At 40.7% G+C, this 21,193-nt stretch overlaps 1 protein-coding gene across 1 annotated transcript in view; it reads left to right on the plus strand.

Annotated features, from left to right (window-relative positions):
• Nf1 (neurofibromin 1) overlaps positions 1-21,193 on the plus strand; it is a 1,160,697-nt gene that overhangs the window by 482,600 nt on the left and 656,904 nt on the right. The window contains exons 20-22 of the mRNA XM_071663491.1: positions 4,294-4,433; positions 4,603-4,818; positions 17,082-17,286. Of these exons, the coding sequence (XP_071519592.1) occupies positions 4,294-4,433; positions 4,603-4,818; positions 17,082-17,286 (561 nt within the window). The remainder of the gene's footprint in view (positions 1-4,293; positions 4,434-4,602; positions 4,819-17,081; positions 17,287-21,193) is intronic.

Genomic DNA, 21,193 nt, shown 5'->3' on the forward strand with positions numbered 1-21,193 from the left:
CTTCAGTATTCTCTGCTATTAGATATCTTGAATTTATCAGATTTGGGAAGAGCATTGTGGTTTCAGAAGTGGCAGAGGATGTGTGGGTCAGGTGTTTGCTTTGAAGAATGTATGTGAGAAATACTTAGAAAAACAAAATGGATTTGTATGTAGAATTTATAGATCTGGAGAAGGCACATGATAGAGTTGATAGAGATGCTTTGTGAATGTATTAAGAGTATATGGTGTGGGAGGTAAGTTGCTAGAAGCAGTGAAAAGATTTTATCGAGGATGTAAGGCATGTGTACGAGTAGGAAGAGAAGAGAGGAAAGTGGTTGGTTCCCAGTGAATGTCGTTTTGCGGCAGGGATGCGTGATGTCTCCATGGTTGTTTAATTTGTTTATGAATATGGATATATATATATATATATATATATATATATATATATATATATATATATATATATATTTTTTTTTTTTTTTTTTTATACTTTGTCGCTGTCTCCCGCGTTTGCGAGGTAGCGCAAGGAAACAGACGAAAGAAATGCCCACCCCCCCCCCCCCCCCATACACATGTACATACACACATCCACACACGCAAATATACATACCTACACAGCTTTCCATGGTTTACCCCAGACGCTTCACATGCCTTGATTCAATCCACTGACAGCACGTCAACCCCTGTATACCACATCGCTCCAATTCACTCTATTCCTTGCCCTCCTTTCACCCTCCTGCATGTTCAGGCCCCGATCACACAAAATCTTTTTCACTCCATCTTTCCACCTCCAATTTGGTCTCCCTCTTCTCCTCGTTCCCTCCACCTCCAACACATATATCCTCTTGGTCAATCTTTCCTCACTCATTCTCTCCATGTGCCCAAACCATTTCAAAACACCCTCTTCTGCTCTCTCAACCACGCTCTTTTTATTTCCACACATCTCTCTTACCCTTACGTTACTTACTCGATCAAACCACCTCACACCACATATTGTCCTCAAACATCTCATTTCCAGCACATCCATCCTCCTGCGCACAACTCTATCCATAGCCCACGCCTCGCAACCATACAACATTGTTGCAACCACTATTCCTTCAAACATACCCATTTTTGCTTTCCAAGATAATGTTCTCGACTTCCACACATTTTTCAAGGCTCCCAAAATTTTCGCCCCCTCCCCCACCCTATGATCCACTTCCGCTTCCATGGTTCCATCCGCTGACAGATCCACTCCCAGATATCTAAAACACTTCACTTCCTCCAGTTTTTCTCCATTCAAACTCACCTCCCAATTGACTTGACCCTCAACCCTACTGTACCTAATAACCTTGCTCTTATTCACATTTACTCTTAACTTTCTTCTTCCACACACTTTACCAAACTCAGTCACCAGCTTCTGCAGTTTCTCACATGAATCAGCCACCAGCACTGTATCATCAGCGAACAACAACTGACTCACTTCCCAAGCTCTCTCATCCCCAACAGACTTCATACTTGCCCCTCTTTCCAGGACTCTTGCATTTACCTCCCTAACAACCCCATCCATAAACAAATTAAACAACCATGGAGACATCACACACCCCTGCCGCAAACCTACATTCACTGAGAACCAATCACTTTCCTCTCTTCCTACACGTACACATGCCTTACATCCTCGATAAAAACTTTTCACTGCTTCTAACGACTTGCCTCCCACACCATATATAATTAATACCTTCCACAGAGCATCTCTATCAACTCTATCATATGCCTTCTCCAGATCCATAAATGCTACATACAAATCCATTTGCTTTTCTAAGTATTTCTCACATACATTCTTCAAAGCAAACACCTGATCCACACATCCTCTACCACTTCTGAAACTGCACTGCTCTTCCCCAATCTGATGCTCTGTACATGCCTTCACCCTCTCAATCAATACCCTCCCATATAATTTACCAGGAATACTCAACAAACTTATACCTCTGTAATTTGAGCACTCACTCTTATCCCCTTTGCCTTTGTACAATGGCACTATGCACGCATTCCGCCATTCCTCAGGCACCTCACCATGAGTCATACATACATTAAATAACCTTACCAACCAGTCAACAATACAGTCACCCCCTTTTTTAATAAATTCCACTGCAATACCATCCAAACCTGCTGCCTTGCCGGCTTTCATCTTCCGCAAAGCTTTTACTACCTCTTCTCTGTTTACCAAATCATTTTCCCTAACCCTCTCACTTTGCACACCACCTCGACCAAAACACCCTATATCTGCCACTCTGTCATCAGACACATTCAACAAACATTCAAAATACTCATTCCATCTCCTTCTCACATCACCACTACTTGTTATCAGCTCCCCATTTACGCCCTTCACTGAAGTTCCCATTTGCTCCCTTGTCTTACGCACCCTATTTACCTCCTTCCAGAACATCTTTTTATTCTCCCTAAAATTTACTGATAGTCTCTCACCCCAACTCTCATTTGCCCTTTTTTTCACCTCTTGCACCTTTCTCTTGACCTCCTGTCTCTTTCTTTTATACTTCTCCCACTCAATTGCATTTTTTCCCTGCAAAAATCGTCCAAATGCCTCTCTCTTCTCTTTCACTAAATACTCTTACTTCTTCATCCCACCACTCACTACCCTTATATATATATATATATATATATATATATATATATATATATATATATATATATATATATATATATATATATATTACACAGGTATAAGTTTGTTGAGTATTCCTGGTAAATTATATGGGAGGGTATTGATTGAGAGGGTGAAGGCATGTACAGAGCATCAGATTGGGGAAGAGCAGTGTGGTTTCAGAAGTGGTAGAGGATGTGCGGATCAGGTGTTTGCTTTGAAGAATGTATGTGAGAAATACTTAGAAAAGCAAATGGATTTGTATGTAGCATTTATGGATCTGGAGAAGGCATATGATAGAGTTGATAGAGATGCTCTGTGGAAGGTATTAAGAATATATGGTGTGGGAGGAAAGTTGTTAGAAGCAGTGAAAAGTTTTTATCGAGGATGTAAGGCATGTGTACGTGTAGGAAGAGAGGAAAGTGATTGGTTCTCAGTGAATGTAGGTTTGCGGCAGGGGTGTGTGATGTCTCCATGGTTGTTTAATTTGTTTATGGATGGGGTTGTTAGGGAGGTAAATGCAAGAGTTTTGGAAAGAGGGGCAAGTATGAAGTCTGTTGGGGATGAGAGAGCTTGGGAAGTGAGTCAGTTGTTGTTCGCTGATGATACAGCGCTGGTGGCTGATTCATGTGAGAAGGTTCAGAAGCTGCTGACTGAGTTTGGTAAAGTGTGTGGAAGAAGAAAGTTAAGAGTAAATGTGAATAAGAGCAAGGTTATTAGGTACAGTAGGGTTGAGGGTCAAGTCAATTGGGAGGTGAGTTTGAATGGAGAAAAACTGGAGGAAGTGAAGAGTTTTAGATATCTGGGAGTGGATCTGGCAGCGGATGGAACCATGGAAGCGGAAGTGGATCATAGGGTGGGGGAGGGGGCGAAAATTCTGGGGGCCTTGAAGAATGTGTGGAAGTCGAGAACATTATCTCGGAAAGCAAAAATGGGTATGTTTGAAGGAATAGTGGTTGCCAACAATGTTGTATGGTTGCGAGGCGTGGGCTATGGATAGAGTTGTGCGCAGGAGGATGGATGTGCTGGAAATGAGATGTTTGAGGACAATGTGTGGTGTGAGGTGGTTTGATCGAGTGAGTAACGTAAGGGTAAGAGAGATGTGTGGAAGTAAAAAGAGCGTGGTTGAGAGAGCAGAAGAGGGTGTTTTGAAGTGGTTTGGGCACATGGAGAGGATGAGTGAGGAAAGATTGACCAAGAGGATATATGTGTCGGAGGTGGAGGGAGCAAGGAGAAGAGGGAGACCAAATTGGCGGTGGAAAGATGGAGTGAAAAAGATTTTGTGTGATCGGGGCCTGAACATGCAGGAGGGTGAAAGGAGGGCAAGGAATAGAGTGAATTGGAGCGATGTGGTATACCGGGGTTGACGTGCTGTCAGTGGATTGAATCAAGGCATGTGAAGCGTCTGGGGTAAACCATGGAAAGCTGTGTAGGTATGTATATTTGCATGTGTGGACGTATGTATATACATGTGTATGGAGGTGGGTTGGGCCATTTCTTTCGTCTGTTTCCTTGCACTACCTCGCAAACGCGGGAGACAGCGACAAAGTATAAAAAAAAAAAAAAATGTATATATATATATATATATATATATATATATATATATATATATATATATATATATATATATACACACACACATGCTTAATTTCTTAGTTTCCATTGCATTGCAGGTAATTGTGACTGAACTGAACACCCAATTCATCGAGCATATAATTTTTATAATGAAGAATGTGTTAGAGAACAAAACTGACCACCCATCTGAACACTTAGGTGTTACATCTATTGAACCTATGATGCTGGCAATAGTGAGGTACATTTGTTTTTCTGGGTTTTCATGTGCATACGCTATTGGATATATATACAAGGGTCTCTTGAATTTGATGTATATGCATGTAACTTTGCATATTTATATCTCATCCAGGCCATAACAATGTCCATATATTCAAGTCTTTTAAACCAGTCTTTTATATCTTCCTCAGGTATGTGCGGCATTTGGATATTACTGTTCATACACTTCATATTAAAACAAAACTCTGTCAACTAGTGGAAGTGATGATGCAACGAAGAGATGACCTTGCCTTCCGACAAGAGATGAAATTCCGCAACAAGATGGTTGACTACCTCACTGACTGGGTCATGGGCAATTCTCATCAGATTGCTCCTCCAGGAACCATTGATGTAACATCTGTGTCTAAGTGAGTAATATGAATTTTTATTTTTATATATAATTGAATGATGTTTAATTGGATTAGTTATATTTTTATAAGTTTTACCAGAATTCATAATACAAGGTTCTCTTATCTATTTATTTGTATTTGTCTCTGGACCCTTCTCTAAGAAAAAGTCGTGATGTTGTCCAGAATCTCATTCTCTTAGTCTCTTACAGCCCAAGGCAGTGCTATATCCTTTGGAGTGGGGAGTTCTGTATCGCTGTGATATAGCCTCACTTTTCACTCATAATTTCATGCAGGCAGATTGATAAAATTTTATCACCCATTTCTTTTATTATGTAAGTATTAGTTGATATAAAATGCTTTGTTTATAGAAACAGTTGAATTGGAATAGTTGGCTCTAACATTTTTGCTACCCCAGTGTGGCCTCCCTCACCCCCACACCCAAAGCAAACTGGATGGTTGGTGGTATCATTCACTTGCCTGTAAATGTTTACGATGTACAGATATTTTGTTGTTCTTTTCAGACATGTTTGAGTGATTTTTTTTTAATATTATACACACAAAACAATGATTGCCAAGGGATAAAGAGAAAGAAAGGTTGACTCCTTGCCTTCCTTTTAGTACCGAAACAAGATTTTGTCATGATGACAGGCCGTGATTGCCATTACCTTGGTGTATTGATTAATGCTGTTTCTCACATTCATCACTTCTCTTTTCATAACTTGACCTAATTGCATAATGCAATTTCTTTGCTGCTACTCCTGTGGCATATTTTCATTTATAAGTTCATGCAGTACTTCTTCAACCTTAAGTCTGTTCTTCTTGTTGAAAATTTATGTAATCACTTCTTGAATTGTCCATAGCTCACTAGGTATTGCATTGAATAATCATTCCAGCATCCCTTGCTGAACATTTTTGTATATTAGTGTGATGTCTCTCAGGCATATTTCTTGGAATTGATGATTCTGTATTTACCTTGCTGGTTTGCTTTCAGTTTTTAAAACTTTGTTCTCTACTCCATTTATTTATTGCCAGGCAAATTTTTTTCGTACATGTTAAGTTGTTAGAAACAGTGAAAAGTTTTTATCGAGGATGTAAGGCGTGTGTACGTGTAGGAAGAGAGGAAAGTGATTGGTTCTCAGTGAATGTAGGTTTGCAGCAGGGGTGTGTGATGTCTCCATGGTTGTTAAATTTGTTTATGGATGGGGTTGTTGGGGAGATAAATGCAAGTGTTTTGAAAGAGGGGCAAGTATGCAGTCTGTTGTGGATGAGAGAGCTTGGGAAGTGAGTCAGTTGTTGTTCACTGATGATACAGCGCTGGTGGCTGATTCATGTGAGAAACTGCAGGAGATGGTGACTGAGTTTGGTAAAGTGTGTGAAAGAAGAAAGCTGAGAGTAAATGTGAATAAGAGCAACATTGTTGGAACCACTATTCCTTCAAACATACACATATTTGCTTTCCAAGATAACGTTCTCGACTTCCACACATTTTTCAATGCTCCCAGAACTTTTGCCCCCTCCCCACCCTATGATTCACTTCCGCTTCCATGGTTCCATCTGCTGCCAAATCCACTCCCAGATATCTAAAACACTTCACTTCCTCCAGTTTTTCTCCATTCAAACTTACCTCCCAATTGACTTGTCCCTCAATCCTATTGTACCTAATAACCTTACTCTTATTCACATTTACTCTCAGCTTTCTTTTTTCACACACTTTACCAAACTCAGTCACCAGCTTCTGCAGTTTCTCACCCGAATCAGCCACCAGCGCTGTATCATCAGCGAACAACAACTGCCTCACTTCCCAAGCTCTCTCATCCACAACAGCCTGCATACTTGCCCCTTTCCAAAACTCTTGCATTCACCTCCCTAACAACCCCATCCATAAACAAATTAAACAACCATGGAGACGTCACGCACCCCTGCCGCAAACTGACATTCACTGAGAACCAATCACTTTCATCTCTTCCTACATGTACACATGCCTTACATCCTCGATAAATACTTTTCACTGCTTCTAACAACTTACCTCCCACACCATATATTCTTAATACCTTCCACAGAGCATCTCTATCAACTCTATCATATGCCTTCTCCAGATCCATAAATGCTACATACAGATCCACTTGCTTTTCTAAGTATTTTTCACATACATTCTTTAAAGCAAACATCTGATCCACACATCCTCTGCCACTTCTGAAATTACATTGCTCTTCCCCAATCTGATGCTCTGTACATGCCTTCACCCTCTCAATCAATACCCTCCCATATAATTTCCCAGGAGTACTCAACAAACTTATACCTCTGTAATTTGAGCACTCACTCTTATCCCCTTTGCCTTTGTACAATGGCACTATGCAAGCATTCTGCCAGTCCTTAGGCACCTCACCATGAGTCATACATACATTACATAACCTTACTAACCAGTCAACAATACAGTCACCCCCTTTTTTAATAAATTCCACTGCAATACCATCCAAACTCGCTGCCTTGCCAGCTTTCATCTTCCGCATACTACCTCTTCTCTGTTTACCAAATCATTCTCCCTAAACCTCACACTTTGCACATCACCTCGACCAAAACACCCTATATCTGCCACTCTGTCATCTAACACATTCAACAAACCTTCAAAATACTCACTCCATCTCCTTCTCACATCACCACTACTTGTTACCACCTCCCCATTAGCCCCCTTCACTGATGTTCCCATTTGTTCCCTTGTCTTACACACTTTATTTACCTCCTTCCGGAATATCTTTTTATTCTCCCTAGAATTTAATGATACTCTCTCACCCCAACTCTCATTTGCCCTCTTTTTCGCCTCTTGCACCTTTCTCTTGACCTCCTGCCTCTTTCTTTTATACAACTTTTATATGACTGTATTATTTCTATGTCAGCATTTCATTTTCTTCTAAATGATTGACTCTCTATGCTTGTTGGAAACCTTGATTTTTTATTCCATGTCTTCTGTGTATCCACACATTAAGATCTTTATTTTTAAAGCATGGTATTGGACCATAAGGATAAAAAAAATTGAATATTTTGTTATATATGCACTATTTCTTATCATATTTTTTAATGTAAGTTTGTCTTCAGCATAGTGGCATCTCACACTAGCCAAATGCTTATGAGCTAAAGATTCTTTCACTGTTTGTTATATTGTTTTGCCTCTCTCCTCCCTCTCCTCACCAGAAGGTATTGAGAATGATTAGTTGCAGAAATGTGCAAAGTATTGAAAATACTAATAAAGCACTACAATATAAGGAAACCTCCCAGAAAACAGTGTAAGCAGTGCATATTTTAGTTTAGTAGAGGTCATTGGAAATTGCATAAGTATTATGAACTTGGAGATCATGTTAGTTACTTGTTAACTAATCATAAAAGGGGTTAAAATCAAGGTGAGTTGGATATTTCCACACTTTGGATAAGCACATGGGTGAGGTACATCAAGATAGACAGGATATCAGATATACAAGGATGTTTACAGAGTAAATAGTATAATTTATACATTATATACTTTGTATGGACATTAATCAGTGAATAGTCACATTAATAAAGTAGACATACCACATAGCCTAGCAGAAACTGAGCTGTTCACTTGCATAGCTTTGTACTTGTTCATGGATTGTTTGTGATGTTCACAATAGTAGGTGTAGGACTGCTTTTATTCTTTTTATTCTTTTTATACTTTGATTGGAACAAGTAGATTGTGGTGATGAATGGCAGTCCATGATGGAGGGGTGTTGGGGGGAAGGTCTGTGATGGGAATGTGTCAACAGTTTATAAACAAACTGCTGTGTGAGCTACTGTTATTGGCCAGAGAGGGTGGACAGGTTCAGCACGATGATGGCATCTTGTTAGTGGTGTAAGAAGAGCCCAGGATGATTGTGCAAGCCTTTTTCTGCACTCTTTCTTACTGGTCCCTCTGTGTAGCTATTAGTAAGGAGGTCCTGGCTGGGAAGGCGTAGGTAAGGTTAGGGAAAGTTAAGATAGTGTTAACATTCCTAAGCTCAATTGGTGGGATGCTTTGTGATTGATTTCAGTTGCCAGAGAAGGTATAGATGGTATGAGGAAGATTTGATGACTCTTTAAGTATAAACTTTCGTCTATAATGACACCAAGAAGTGTGAGGTCTCTCACAACACAGAGGATGTCAGGGCCTGGTGTGATGTCAGGGGGCAAGATGTTGTCTGCATACATGTAGATGCAGATCATTGTAGCTTGTAGTTAATTGTTATGTCATTGGCCATAACCCACTCCTGATGATGTGCTGAAGGGCTTTAAAGTCAGGAGAGTTGTTGATAGTGATGAGGAAGTAGAGTAGCCTCATCTTGGTGCCTTGTGGTACACTACAAGGTATGGGTTATATTGTTGATGTGGCTTCCCAAAAATGGATGGTTTGTTGTTTCCTTGTCAGGAAGTCTGTTGAGATGTAAACATGGAAGCATCATCTTATTGAAAAAATTATTGAGAATTGATTTCTGTGCAAAAATGCCCCATACAATCAGCAAGGTGTTGCTAGATTATTTTGTAAGATCCGTGTCACTTCAGCTGTGCAAACATAAACTGTAACATGATGAAAAATGTCAGAAGTGCTTTACAGGAAAAATTTGTTTGCTGTTTATGTGCTGCAGACATAACAAGATATTGCATTTGGGGATATTGAATGGTAATCTGAGGCAGACGGGGAAAAGTTTGCAAAAGCACAACTCTCACACTACAACAAATGGAAAAAGTTGCAAGATGTCATTCCCATCACTGGCTGAGATGAAAGCTCAGAAATGTGAAATGCTGTAATGGATAGTGATATAGTGGGGTTATAGGCCCAGACACAAGTGTAGATGGAGAGTTCACTATGGAAATGATGGTGAAAGTTTAGGGCAGAATACTACATCAGACATTGGCACAGAAAGACACTGAGACAGATTTGATTATGGAAGGGGAGGGAGAAAGTGGAAGCCAGGAAACTGCATGCTCATACATGATTACAGAGAGACAGAGATACTAACTGAGATATGGAGATTAGGAAAGTGGAGGCCATGAAACTTCTAGCACAGATATGGATCTGGAAGGAGAGGTGGAGGAAGAAAGTGGAAGGCAGGAAACCTGATAGGAAAGTGGGGGCCATGAAACTTCTAGCACAGATATGGATCTGGAAGGAGAGGTGGAGGAAGAAAGTGGAAGGCAGGAAACACTCAGGTTTGGCCTTGGAGAATGCAATGCAGTTTAAGAATTAGAAATCTAAAAGGTGCACTGAGTCTCTAGATATAACACAAAGGGAAATTGTATGTAAGGCAAGACTGCCACACCTTGCTGGAGAAGTGTGAATCTAAACAATCTAGAAAATGTGTGAACTGGCTTAAGAAAGGTAATGCCAGTTTATGGAAGAATGCACATTTTAGCACGTCTGTATTTTAGTCTCAGTCACAGGGTCAAATAGAGGCGGAGAAGAACTACCAGATGAGGCTATGACATTGGCCTTCCTCCCCAGAATGGTAAAGAAACTGAAAGCACTCTGCCACGTTCATCAGAACAGAATATATCAACCCCAAACCTGCACAGAGAAATGCCATATAACATCCCCTTATATCTGCCAATATACAGGGACTTATATTGCATATAGCATATGATATTGTATTTATGAGGGGTGTGTTAATCACATAAAACAAATTAAATTCCATTTTTAAGTGGCTTGCTAAGAGAGACTAATCCAGCATATGTGGCCTTCACTGAAGCACACTAAGGACCATACAAATAGTGAGGGCTGGATCACAAACCTGCAATCTGTGAAGATGCAACAGGAATAGGAGATAATGTAAAGGAGTTGAGCTGTTCATCATAGATACTCTTGTAACAATTGTACACCTGAACTCCTTGTAGCAACCCACTGTTGCCCCACAAAGTGTCACCGTAATGATGAAGCTTTGACTGGGTGACAGTTGACAGTGTATGACCTCACCTGACCTAATAATCCCCCGAATTTGTGTGTGATGGCCCATTCTGCTGCTGAACCTGCTTTATTAATCCCTGACAGCCACATTCACTGTTTGGTTATGGAAGATTGAAATATGCAGCTCTAATTATGACCTTACCCTTTCCATAAGAACCACTCTCAGTCTTCCAGCATGGAGAGAGAATAGAAGCTTGTGACAATCGGCTTTGATATATCTAATTCCCTTTAGGAATAGGTGTCCTTCCCAGGTTTGACCTCATTGCCTCTTAAATCGTAAATACTGGGTATCACTGCAGGTAGGGAGGCAATTGACTCACCACTAGACTGTAAGTGTACCACTGCAGTACATGAAGTCTTGGCGATGTGACTCCAGACTTGAGCCACTCATAGGGTGTCTCTTCCATCAGCAGATGTCCCACCATAACTTCTGATGTTTCATCTTCCTGGTAGGTTTCATTTTGATGCCTCATCTCCGACGTGCACCTTTGGCAAGACTTTCGTGATACATTGCTTCCGCCCATCACAAGCAGCAGCTGTAGCAACAAGGGACCTGCAGCCATGCCCGTGACACTCGTGCAACCCAAGCACAAATCGGCAGCCACTGAACACTCCAGGAATCGCAATACATGCCACACCTTCCTTCTGCAGGGGTTCCATGTTGACTCAGCAGCCACACACTTCTCCCACGTGCTCTTGTTTCACCCGGCATCCTTATCAGCATCAGATGATCCCATACTACTTGACCTATCTTACTTTACCTCTTCCTCACCATAATCCTGCATCTCTAGTAGCTCACTGCCCTCTGTTACCTCACTTCATATATCCTGTCTAATACAGCATTGTTGTTGTTGTTGTTCTAAAACTTTTTTGTGTCCTTCACAGTTACAACACTCCAATAATCCAACTAAGATACGTGCTAAATCTAGGGGTGATGTAGTAAAAGCACTCATTTTCAGGCCTGAAACCCAAGTCTGTTTATCAGGTTGATCCATAAAGCTTGAAGGATTTATGGAACATAAGAAATATAAAATCATGTCTTGACCTCCTCAGAAAATTTGTCCCAAATAAACTTGTGTTAGGAGACTTCAACCTACCACACATTAAATAGAGACAGACAGGAAATGACAAAGTAGCTGCAACTACTGACACTGGAAGCGGCTCTGATGAACAGCTGCAAAATAGTCTGCTAGGAAAGTTCACCTTCAGTCAGTAACAAGTAATGAAACTAGAAGAAATAACACACTAGAGTTAATCTTTATGAATAATGTTTAGCTGATTTGTGACATTATCACCATCTCAGACACTCTGTATTCTAATCACAACCTAGTTGAAGTAAGCGAATTTTAGATGCTATGTTGCCTTGGCAGAACATACATAACAGTGGAGGTTTTTTTTTTTTTATTATTATACTTTGTCGCTGTCTCCCGCGTTTGCGAGGTAGCGCAAGGAAACAGATGAAAGAAATGGCCCAACCCCCCCCATACACATGTATATACATACGTCCACACACGCAAATATACATACCTACACAGCTTTCCATGGTTTACCCCAGACGCTTCACATGCCCTGCTTCAATCCACTGACAGCACGTCAACCCCAGTATACCACATCGCTCCAGTTCACTCTATTCCTTGCCCTCCTTTCACCCTCCTGCATGTTCAGGCCCCGATCACACAAAATCTTTTTCACTCCATCTTTCCACCTCCAATTTGGTCTCCCTCTTCTCCTTGTTCCCTCCACCTCCGACACATATATCCTCTTGGTCAATCTTTCCTCACTCATCCTCTCCATGTGCCCAAACCACTTCAAAACACCCTCTTCTGCTCTCTCAACCACGCTCTTTTTATTTCCACACATCTCTCTTACCCTTACGTTACTCACTCGATCAAACCACCTCACACCACACATTGTCCTCAAACATCTCATTTCCAGCACATCCATCCTCCTGCGCACAACTCTATCCATAGCCCACGCCTCGCAACCATACAACATTGTTGGAACCACTATTCCTTCAAACATACCCATTTTTGCTTTCCGAGACAATGTTCTCGACTTCCACACATTCTTCAAGGCCCCCAGGATTTTCGCCCCCTCCCCCACCCTATGATCCACTTCCGCTTCCATGGTTCCATTCGCTGCCAGATCCACTCCCAGATATCTAAAACACTTCACTTCCTCCAGTTTTTCTCCATTCAAACTCACCTCCCAATTGACTTGACCCTCAACCCTACTGTACCTAATAACCTTGCTCTTATTCACATTTACTCTTAACTTTCTTCTTCCACACACTTTTCCAAACTCAGTCACCAGCTTCTGCAGTTTCTCACATGAATCAGCCACCAGCGCTGTATCATCAGCGAACAACAACTGACTCACTTCCCAAGCTCTCTCATCCCCAACAGACTTCATACTTGCCCCTCTTTCCAAAACTCTTGCATTTACCTCCCTAACAACCCCATCCATAAACAAATTAAACAACCATGGAGACATCACACACCCCTGCCGCAAACCTACATTCACTGAGAACCAATCACTTTCCTCTCTTCCTACACGTACACATGCCTTACATCCTCGATAAAAACTTTTCACTGCTTCTAACAACTTTCCTCCCACACCATATATTCTTAATACCTTCCACAGAGCATCTCTATCAACTCTATCATATGCCTTCTCCAGATCCATAAATGCTACATACAAATCCATTTGTGGAGGTGTATTCAGTAATTTCACTTTTCATAGTAAACAGAGAAAATGGCAGGATATGATTAATGAAATATCTAAAATACAATGGGAAACCCAAGTGCCAAAAACAGAGCAGGAATGTTTAGATAACATGACCACTTTGGTGGTCCAAACATGCAACAGACATGTCAGTGAAAAGAAAACACACAAGGTCAAGGGTAGAATGCTTTATAGGAAACAGAAAAGTATTGCAGGCTTCAAAAGAAGCTACAGCTCAACCAGCAAAGGAAAGAAAACCTATCAAACATATTATTGGACTATGAAATAAAAATTTCATGTGAAACACAGAAAGTATGAAATAACCCAAAATGCTTTTACTTTTTCCCAAAATGCAAATCCAGGACCACAAATTCCTTTGGCCCACTAAATAAAGAAGAGGTTATTCTTGCAGATGACTGCCAGGAGATAAGTGAGATTCTGAAAAGGCAGTATAGATTGGTATTTAGTGAGTCAAAATCCACATTAAATATAAATTGCCCAACAGACTTTTTCCTAAACTGTAATCCCCACATCTGCACAAAACAGATATCATCACTAATGACAGGATTTTGAGAGGACTTTTGAGAACATGCTCATGCACTCAGCACCAGGCATGAACTCATGTAACTCATTCTTTGTGAAGAAATGCAAAAATACCCTTGTACAAGAGTTTGAATCTGACTCGTATCACCTCATACCATAAAGGTGGAATTGAAGGAGTCCCACAAAACTATTCGCTAATGTCATTGACATAACACATTATTAAAATCTTTGAAAGAGTCCTTGGAGGTAAACTGACTGAATTGATAGATCTGACTAATATACATAACCACGGACAACATGGTTTCAAGGCAGGAAGATCTTGCCTGTCTCTGTTGCATGACCACAATGATTGGATAGTTGAAGTTTTGGAAGACAAACTAAATGCTGTCATGATTTACACACTACTTTCCAAAAGCATTTGACAAATGTGAGTATGTGATAGCACATAAAATGTGAAAGACGAGAATAACCAGAAAAATTGGGGGATAGATTTACAACTATTTAAGTGACATCGCAACTCATAGTTGTAAACCATGCCATCTCCTGTGGCTCTGTCTTAAAAAGTTCAGGCACCCAAGGAACTATACTTACAACCCTCTTGTTTCTCATTCTTATAGCTGACATCATTGCAAATATGAGCCAAAGTTTCATATCATTTGAAAATGATACAAGAATAAGTATGAAAATCACATTGGCAGAGATGCTAAAAGGCTACAGAGAGAAGTAAACTAAATCTTTAATTGGACTACCAAGAACAATATGCTCATTGTTAGGCATATTTCAGTTCTCGTGTTATTTGGAAATGAATAAATTAAAAGTGATACGAAACATGAGGCAGACACAGACACTGTCATAAACCAGTTGAATAATGAGAAACCTTGGAGTAATAATGTCTAATGACTTAACCTCCAGCAAACATAACAGAAGAACAGTTGTATCCTGTAGAAGGATGATAGGCTGGATCCTGTAGACTTTCAAGACAAAAGAAGAAAAACTAATGATGACATGATTCAAGGGGCTAATTCCTTCAGAGGTTGGAAATAAAGAGACCTCTTATATGGATGAGATGTGTTCCTTTGGAATCTCTATTAAGTGAAAAAATCCATTAACAGAGGTAGTTATAATGTGGTGGCTATGAAGATGAGTTCCTGACATTGTCAGTTCCTATTCTAGTAAGTGCTATGGAATGGTATCTTTCAGTAATAGTAATGACTCCATAGATGTTATTTTGGTATTATATAATTAGATGTATGGTTGTATGGTTGCGAGGCGTGGCTATGGATAGAGTTGTGCGCAGGAGGGTGGATGTGCTAGAAATAAAGATGTTTGAGGACAATATGTGGTGTGAGGTGGTTTGATCGAGTAAGTAATGTAAGGGTAAGAGAGATGTGTGGAAATAAAAAGAGCGTGGTTGAGAGAGCAGAAGAGGGTGTTTTGAAATGGTTTGGGCACATGGAGAGAATGAGTGAGGAAAGATTGACCAAGAGGATATATGTGTCAGAGGTGGAGGGAACGAGGAGAAGTGGGGGACCAAATTGGAGGTGGAAAGATGGAGTGAAAAAGATTTTGAGTGATCGGGGCCTGAACATGCAGGAGGGTGAAAGGCATGCAAGGAGTAGAGTGAATTGGATCGATGTGGTATACTGGGGTCGACGTGCTGTCAATGGATTGAATCAGGGCATGTGAAGTGTCTGGGGTAAACCATGGAAAGTTGTGTGGGGCCTGGATGTGGAAAGGGAGCTGTGGTTTCGGGCATTATTGCATGACAGTTAGAGACTGAGTGTGAACGAATGGGGCCTTTGTTGTCTTTTCCTAGCGCTACCTCGCACACATGAGGGGGGAGGGGAATGTTATTCCATGTGTGGTGAGGTGGCGATGGGAATGAATAAAGGCAGACAGTGTGAATTGTGTGCATGTGTATATATGTATGTGTTTGTGTGTATATATATGTGTACATTGAGATTTATGGGTATGTATATTTGCTTGTGTGGACGTGTGTGTATATACATGTGTATGAGGGTGGGTTGGGCCATTTCTTTCGTCTGTTTCCTTGCGCTACCTCGCAAACGCGGGAGACAGCGACAAAGCAAAATAAATAATAAACGAATAATATAGTTAGATACATTGTTGACATTTAATCCATACAAAACCATAGTTAATCAACATTTGCAAGTTTGTGAGAGCTTTCTGTGTTGTTAATCATTGCTGCCATGCTCCAACAGTTGTTACACCTTCCTGGCTTGTTCTTCATCATCTCCAGCTGCTTACTCTTTATGAAGGAAAAATTTGTTGTATCTGAGGATTTGTTGGAGTGGCTGGTTCTTTTTATCTTCTTGCTGTTAGCTAGTATTGTTTGAATGGTGGAGAAAGCTAATCTGAGTGATTGACACACATGTTTCTGACACTTGCCTTCCTCACTTGTGTGTATCACTTGCATCTTAAGTCTTATGTTAATCACTTCCCTGGGCACCTTGGATGCTTTACCTATACATACTTGCACCTGCAGGCTGTTTCTCAGATATGGTGGGTTTAAGATATCTAGATGCACAGGTCTGTCCTCCAACTACCACACTTTTCCTCTGTTTTGACTATTCCTCTCTTACATCTGCAAATTCTATATCTTTCTTCGACTCAATGTTCACTATAGGGAGTGGTTGAATTTGTTCCACATTGATGGTGTGGGGGGGGTTAAAGCCCTCACATTGTCCATCCTTATTGATCCTGCCATTGCTCCCATATTTAGCATCATATGATGTTGGATACTGTTTAAGGGTTAAGAGACTAATAGAGTAAAGGTTATAAAGTTGAATGATGATAGTGTCATACAGGATTTGTAAATGAGTTTAAAAAGTACCATAGGCAGTTTAGGATTTTGTACAAACTGATATTGAACTGTTTTAGACATCTTGATTGCATTTCTTAACAGGGCTGTCATTAGAGGCAAAAGAAACATGAAGGTCTGAGGGAGATGATAAATGAAAAGTAAAGTTTATTGGAATTTTCCAGTGAACTGTCAAGAGTTTGTTATAATGAGCTAAGTTGTCACAAAATTGGTTTACTTCCCCAGCATGTACGTGCAGTATGACATAACAGGATGCTGTAGGGATCTCGATCAGGCCTGTATGGAAGCAGTAGCTGCACTTCTACGAGGACTTCCGCTTCAGCCAGAAGAGAGTGACCGCGGTGACCTCATGGAGGCTAAATCTCAACTTTTCCTCAAATATTTTACCCTTTTCATGAACCTTCTCAATGACTGCATGGAGGCCCAAGAGGTTAGTGCTGAAATCATCACTGACAACACCTATAGTTAGATAATACCTGTATCAAGTGTAATGCATTTTTCCAAGCTGGTATTTTTTGTCAAAGGCAAAGGGGATAAAGGTGAGTATTTAAATTAGAGAGGTATAAGTTTGTTGTGTATTCCTGGGAAACTATATAGGAGGGTGTTGATTTAAAGGGTAAAGGCATATACAGAGCATCAGATTGGGGAAGAGCAGGGTGGTTTCAGAAGTGGTAGAGGATGTGTGGATCAGGCGTTTGCTTTGAAGAATGTATGTGAGAAATACTTGGAAAAACAGGTGGATCTGTATGTAGCATTTATGGATCTGGAGAACGCATATGATAGAGTTGATAGAGATGCTTTGTGGAAGGTATTAAGAGTATATGGTGTGAGAGGTAAGTTGCTAGAAACAGTGAAAAGTTTTTACCATGGATGTAAGGCATGTGTACAAGTTGGAACTGAGGAAAGTGATTGGTTCCCAGTGAATGTCGGTTTGTGGCAGGGGTGCGTTATGTCTCCATGGTTGTTTAATTTGTTTATGGATGGGGTTGTTAGGGAGGTGAATGCTAGAGTTTTGGAGAGAGGGGCAAGTATGCAGTCTGTTGTGGATGAGAGGGCTTGGGAAGAGAGTCGGTTGTTGTTCGCTGATGATACAGTGCTGGTGGCTGATTCGGGTGAGAAACTGCAGTTGATGACTGAGTTTGGTAAAGTGTTTGAAAGAAGAAAGCTGAGAGTAAATGTGAATAAGAGCAAAGTATTAGGTACAGTTGGATTGAGGGACAAGTTAATTTGGAGGCAAGCTTGAATGGAGGAAAACTGGAGGAAGTGAAGTGTTTTAGATATCTGGGAGTGGATATAGCAGTGGATGGAACCATGGAAGCAGAAGTGAGTCACAGGGTGGGGGAAGGGGCAAAGGTTCTGGGAGTGTTGAAGAATGCATGGAAGGTGAGAACGTTATCTCGGATAGCAAAAATGGATATGTTTGAAGGAATAGTGGTTCCAACAATGTTATATGGTTGTGAGGCATGGGCTATAGATAGGGTTGTGTGGAGGGGGGTGGATGTGTTGAAAATGAGATGTTTGAGGACAATGTGTGATGTGAGGTGGTTTGATGGAGTAAGCAATGAAAGAGTAAGAGAGATGTGTGGAAATAAAAAGAGTGTGGTTGAGAGAGCAGAAGAGGGTGTATTGAAATGGTTTGGTCACATGGAGAGAATGAGTGAGGAAAAATTGACAAAGAGGATATATGTGTCAGAGGTGGAGGGAACGAGAAGTGGGAGACCAAATTGGAGGTGGAAGGATGGAGTGAAAATGATTTTGAGTGATCGGGGTCTGAACATGCAGGAGGGTGAAAGGCGTACAAGGAATAGAGTGAATTGGAACGATGTGGTATACCGGGGTCAATGTGCTGTCAGTGGATTGAACCAGGGCATATGAAGCGTCTGGGGTAAACCATGGAAAGTTTTGTGGGGCCTGAATGTGGAAAGGGAGATGTGGTTTGGGTGCATTACACTGGAAAGGGAGTTGTGGTTTGGGTGCATTACACATGGCAGCTAGAGACTGAGTGTGAATGAATGTTACCCATGTTGTCTTTTCCTAGCTGTACCTAGCATGCGTGTGGGAGGAGAGGGTGGGTGCTGTTTCATGTGTGGTGGGGTGGTGATGAGAATGGATGAAGGTAACAAGTATGAATATGTACATGTGTATATATGTGTATGTCTGTATATGTATATGTTGAAATGTATAGGTATGTATATGTGCATGTACGGGCGTTTATGTATGTGTATGTGGGTGGGTTGGGCCATTCTTTTGTCTGCTTCCTTGTGCTACCTCTGACGAGGGTGACAGGAACTAAGTATAATAGATGTATAGAACATGGTTGATGGCATGTGCAAAAGATGCATGTGGCATGAGAAAAGTGAGAGGTGGGCAGATTAGAAAGGTTAGTGAGTGATGGTATGAAGAAGTAAAGTTGTTAGTGATAGAGAAGAGAGAGGTGTTTGGACAATACTTAGAGTACAATTGACTGGTAGATGTATAAAAGAACATGACTGGAGATCAAGAGGAAGATATAAGGGTTGAAAAGGAAGGCAAATGAGAGTTGGGGTGAGAGAGTATCCCTAAATTTTAGAGAGAATAAGATGTTTTGGAAGGAGGTAAATAATGTGTGGAAGATAATAGAATAAATGGGAACATTGGCGAAGGGGACTAGGGGGAGAGTGATAACAGGTAGTGATGAAGTTAGAAGGAGATAGAGTGAGTATTTTGAAGTTTTGTTGAATGTGTTTGATGATACATTGGCAGATGTAGGGTGTTTTGGTCGGGGTGGTGTGCAAAGTGAGAGGGTTAGGGAGAAGGGTTGGGTTGAGAGAGAAGAGGTAGTGAAAGCTTTGTGGAAGATAAAATCTGACAAGGTGGCATGTTTGGATGGTATTGCAATTGAATTTATTAAGAAAGGGGATGACTTTGTAGTTGATTGGTTTGTAAGGATATTCAATGTATGTATGGATCATGGTGAAGTGCCTGAGGATTGGCAGAATGTGTGCATAGTTCCATTGTATGTCGGCATAGGGGATAAAGGTAAATGTTCAAATTACAGAGGTATGAGTTTGTTGAGTATTCCTGGAAAATTGTATTGGAGTGTATTGATTGATTGAGAGGGTGAAGTCATGTACAGAGCATCAGACTAGGGGGAAGTAGTGTAGTTTCAGAAATTGTATAGGATGTGTGGATCATGTGTTTGCTTTGATGAATGTGTTGTGAAAAATACTTAGAAAAACAGATGGATTTGTATGTAGCATTTATGGATCTGGAGAAGGCATATGATAGGGTTGATATAGATGCTTTGTAGAAGGTCTTAAGAGTATATGGTATGGAGAGTAAGGTGCTAGAAGCAGTGAAATGTTTTTATCAGAGGGTGTAGTCATGTACATAGCATCAGCCTAGGGAGGAGCAGTGTGGTTTCAGAAGTGATAGAGGATGTGTGGATCAGGTGTTTCCTTTGAAGAATGTGTGTGAAAAATATTTAGAAAAACAGATGGATTTGTATGTAGCATTTATGGATCTGGAGAAGGCATGTGATAAGGTTGATAGCGATGCTTTGTAGAAGGTCTTAAGAGTATATGTTGTGGGAAGTAAGGTGCTAGAAGCAGTGAAAAGTTTTTATCAAAGATGTAAGGCATGTGTACGGGTAGGAAGAGAGGAGAGTGATTTGTTTCTAGTGAATGTTGGTCTCTGACAAGGGTGTGTGATTCCATGGTTGTTAAATTTGTTTATGGATGAGGTGGTTAGAGAGGTAAATGTAAGAGTTTTGGAGAGAGGGATGAGTATGCAGTCTGTTGGGGATGAAAGGGCCTGGGAAGTGAGTCAGTTCTTGTTTGCTAATGATACAGCACTGGTGGCTGATTTGAGTGAAAAACTGCAGAAGTTGACTGATAGGAAAATTGTGAAAGGGGAAAATTGAGTGTAAATGTGAATAAGAGTAAGGTAATAATGCTCAGCAGGGTTGAGGGACAAGTAGTTGGGATGTAAGTTTGAATGGAGAGAAAGTTGGAGGAAGTGAAGTGTTTCAGATATCGGGGTGTGGCCTTAACAGCGAATGGAACCATGGAAGTGGAAGTGAGCCATAGGGTGGGGGAAGGGGCGAAGGTTCCAGGAGTGATTAAGAATGTGTGGAAGGAGAGAAAATTATCTCGGAGAGCAAAAATGGGTATGTTTGAAGAAACAGTAGTTCCAACAATATTATATGATTGCAAAGCATGGGCTATAGATAGTGTTGTATGGAGGAGTGTGGATGTGTTGGAAATGGAATGTTTTAGGAAAATATGTGGTGTGAAGTGGTTTGATAGAGTAAGTAATGAAGGGGTAAGAGAGATGTATGGTAGTAAAAAGGGTGTGGT

Source organism: Panulirus ornatus, chromosome 7, assembly GCF_036320965.1.
Source record: "Panulirus ornatus isolate Po-2019 chromosome 7, ASM3632096v1, whole genome shotgun sequence".
NCBI classification, from domain to species: domain Eukaryota; kingdom Metazoa; phylum Arthropoda; class Malacostraca; order Decapoda; family Palinuridae; genus Panulirus; species Panulirus ornatus.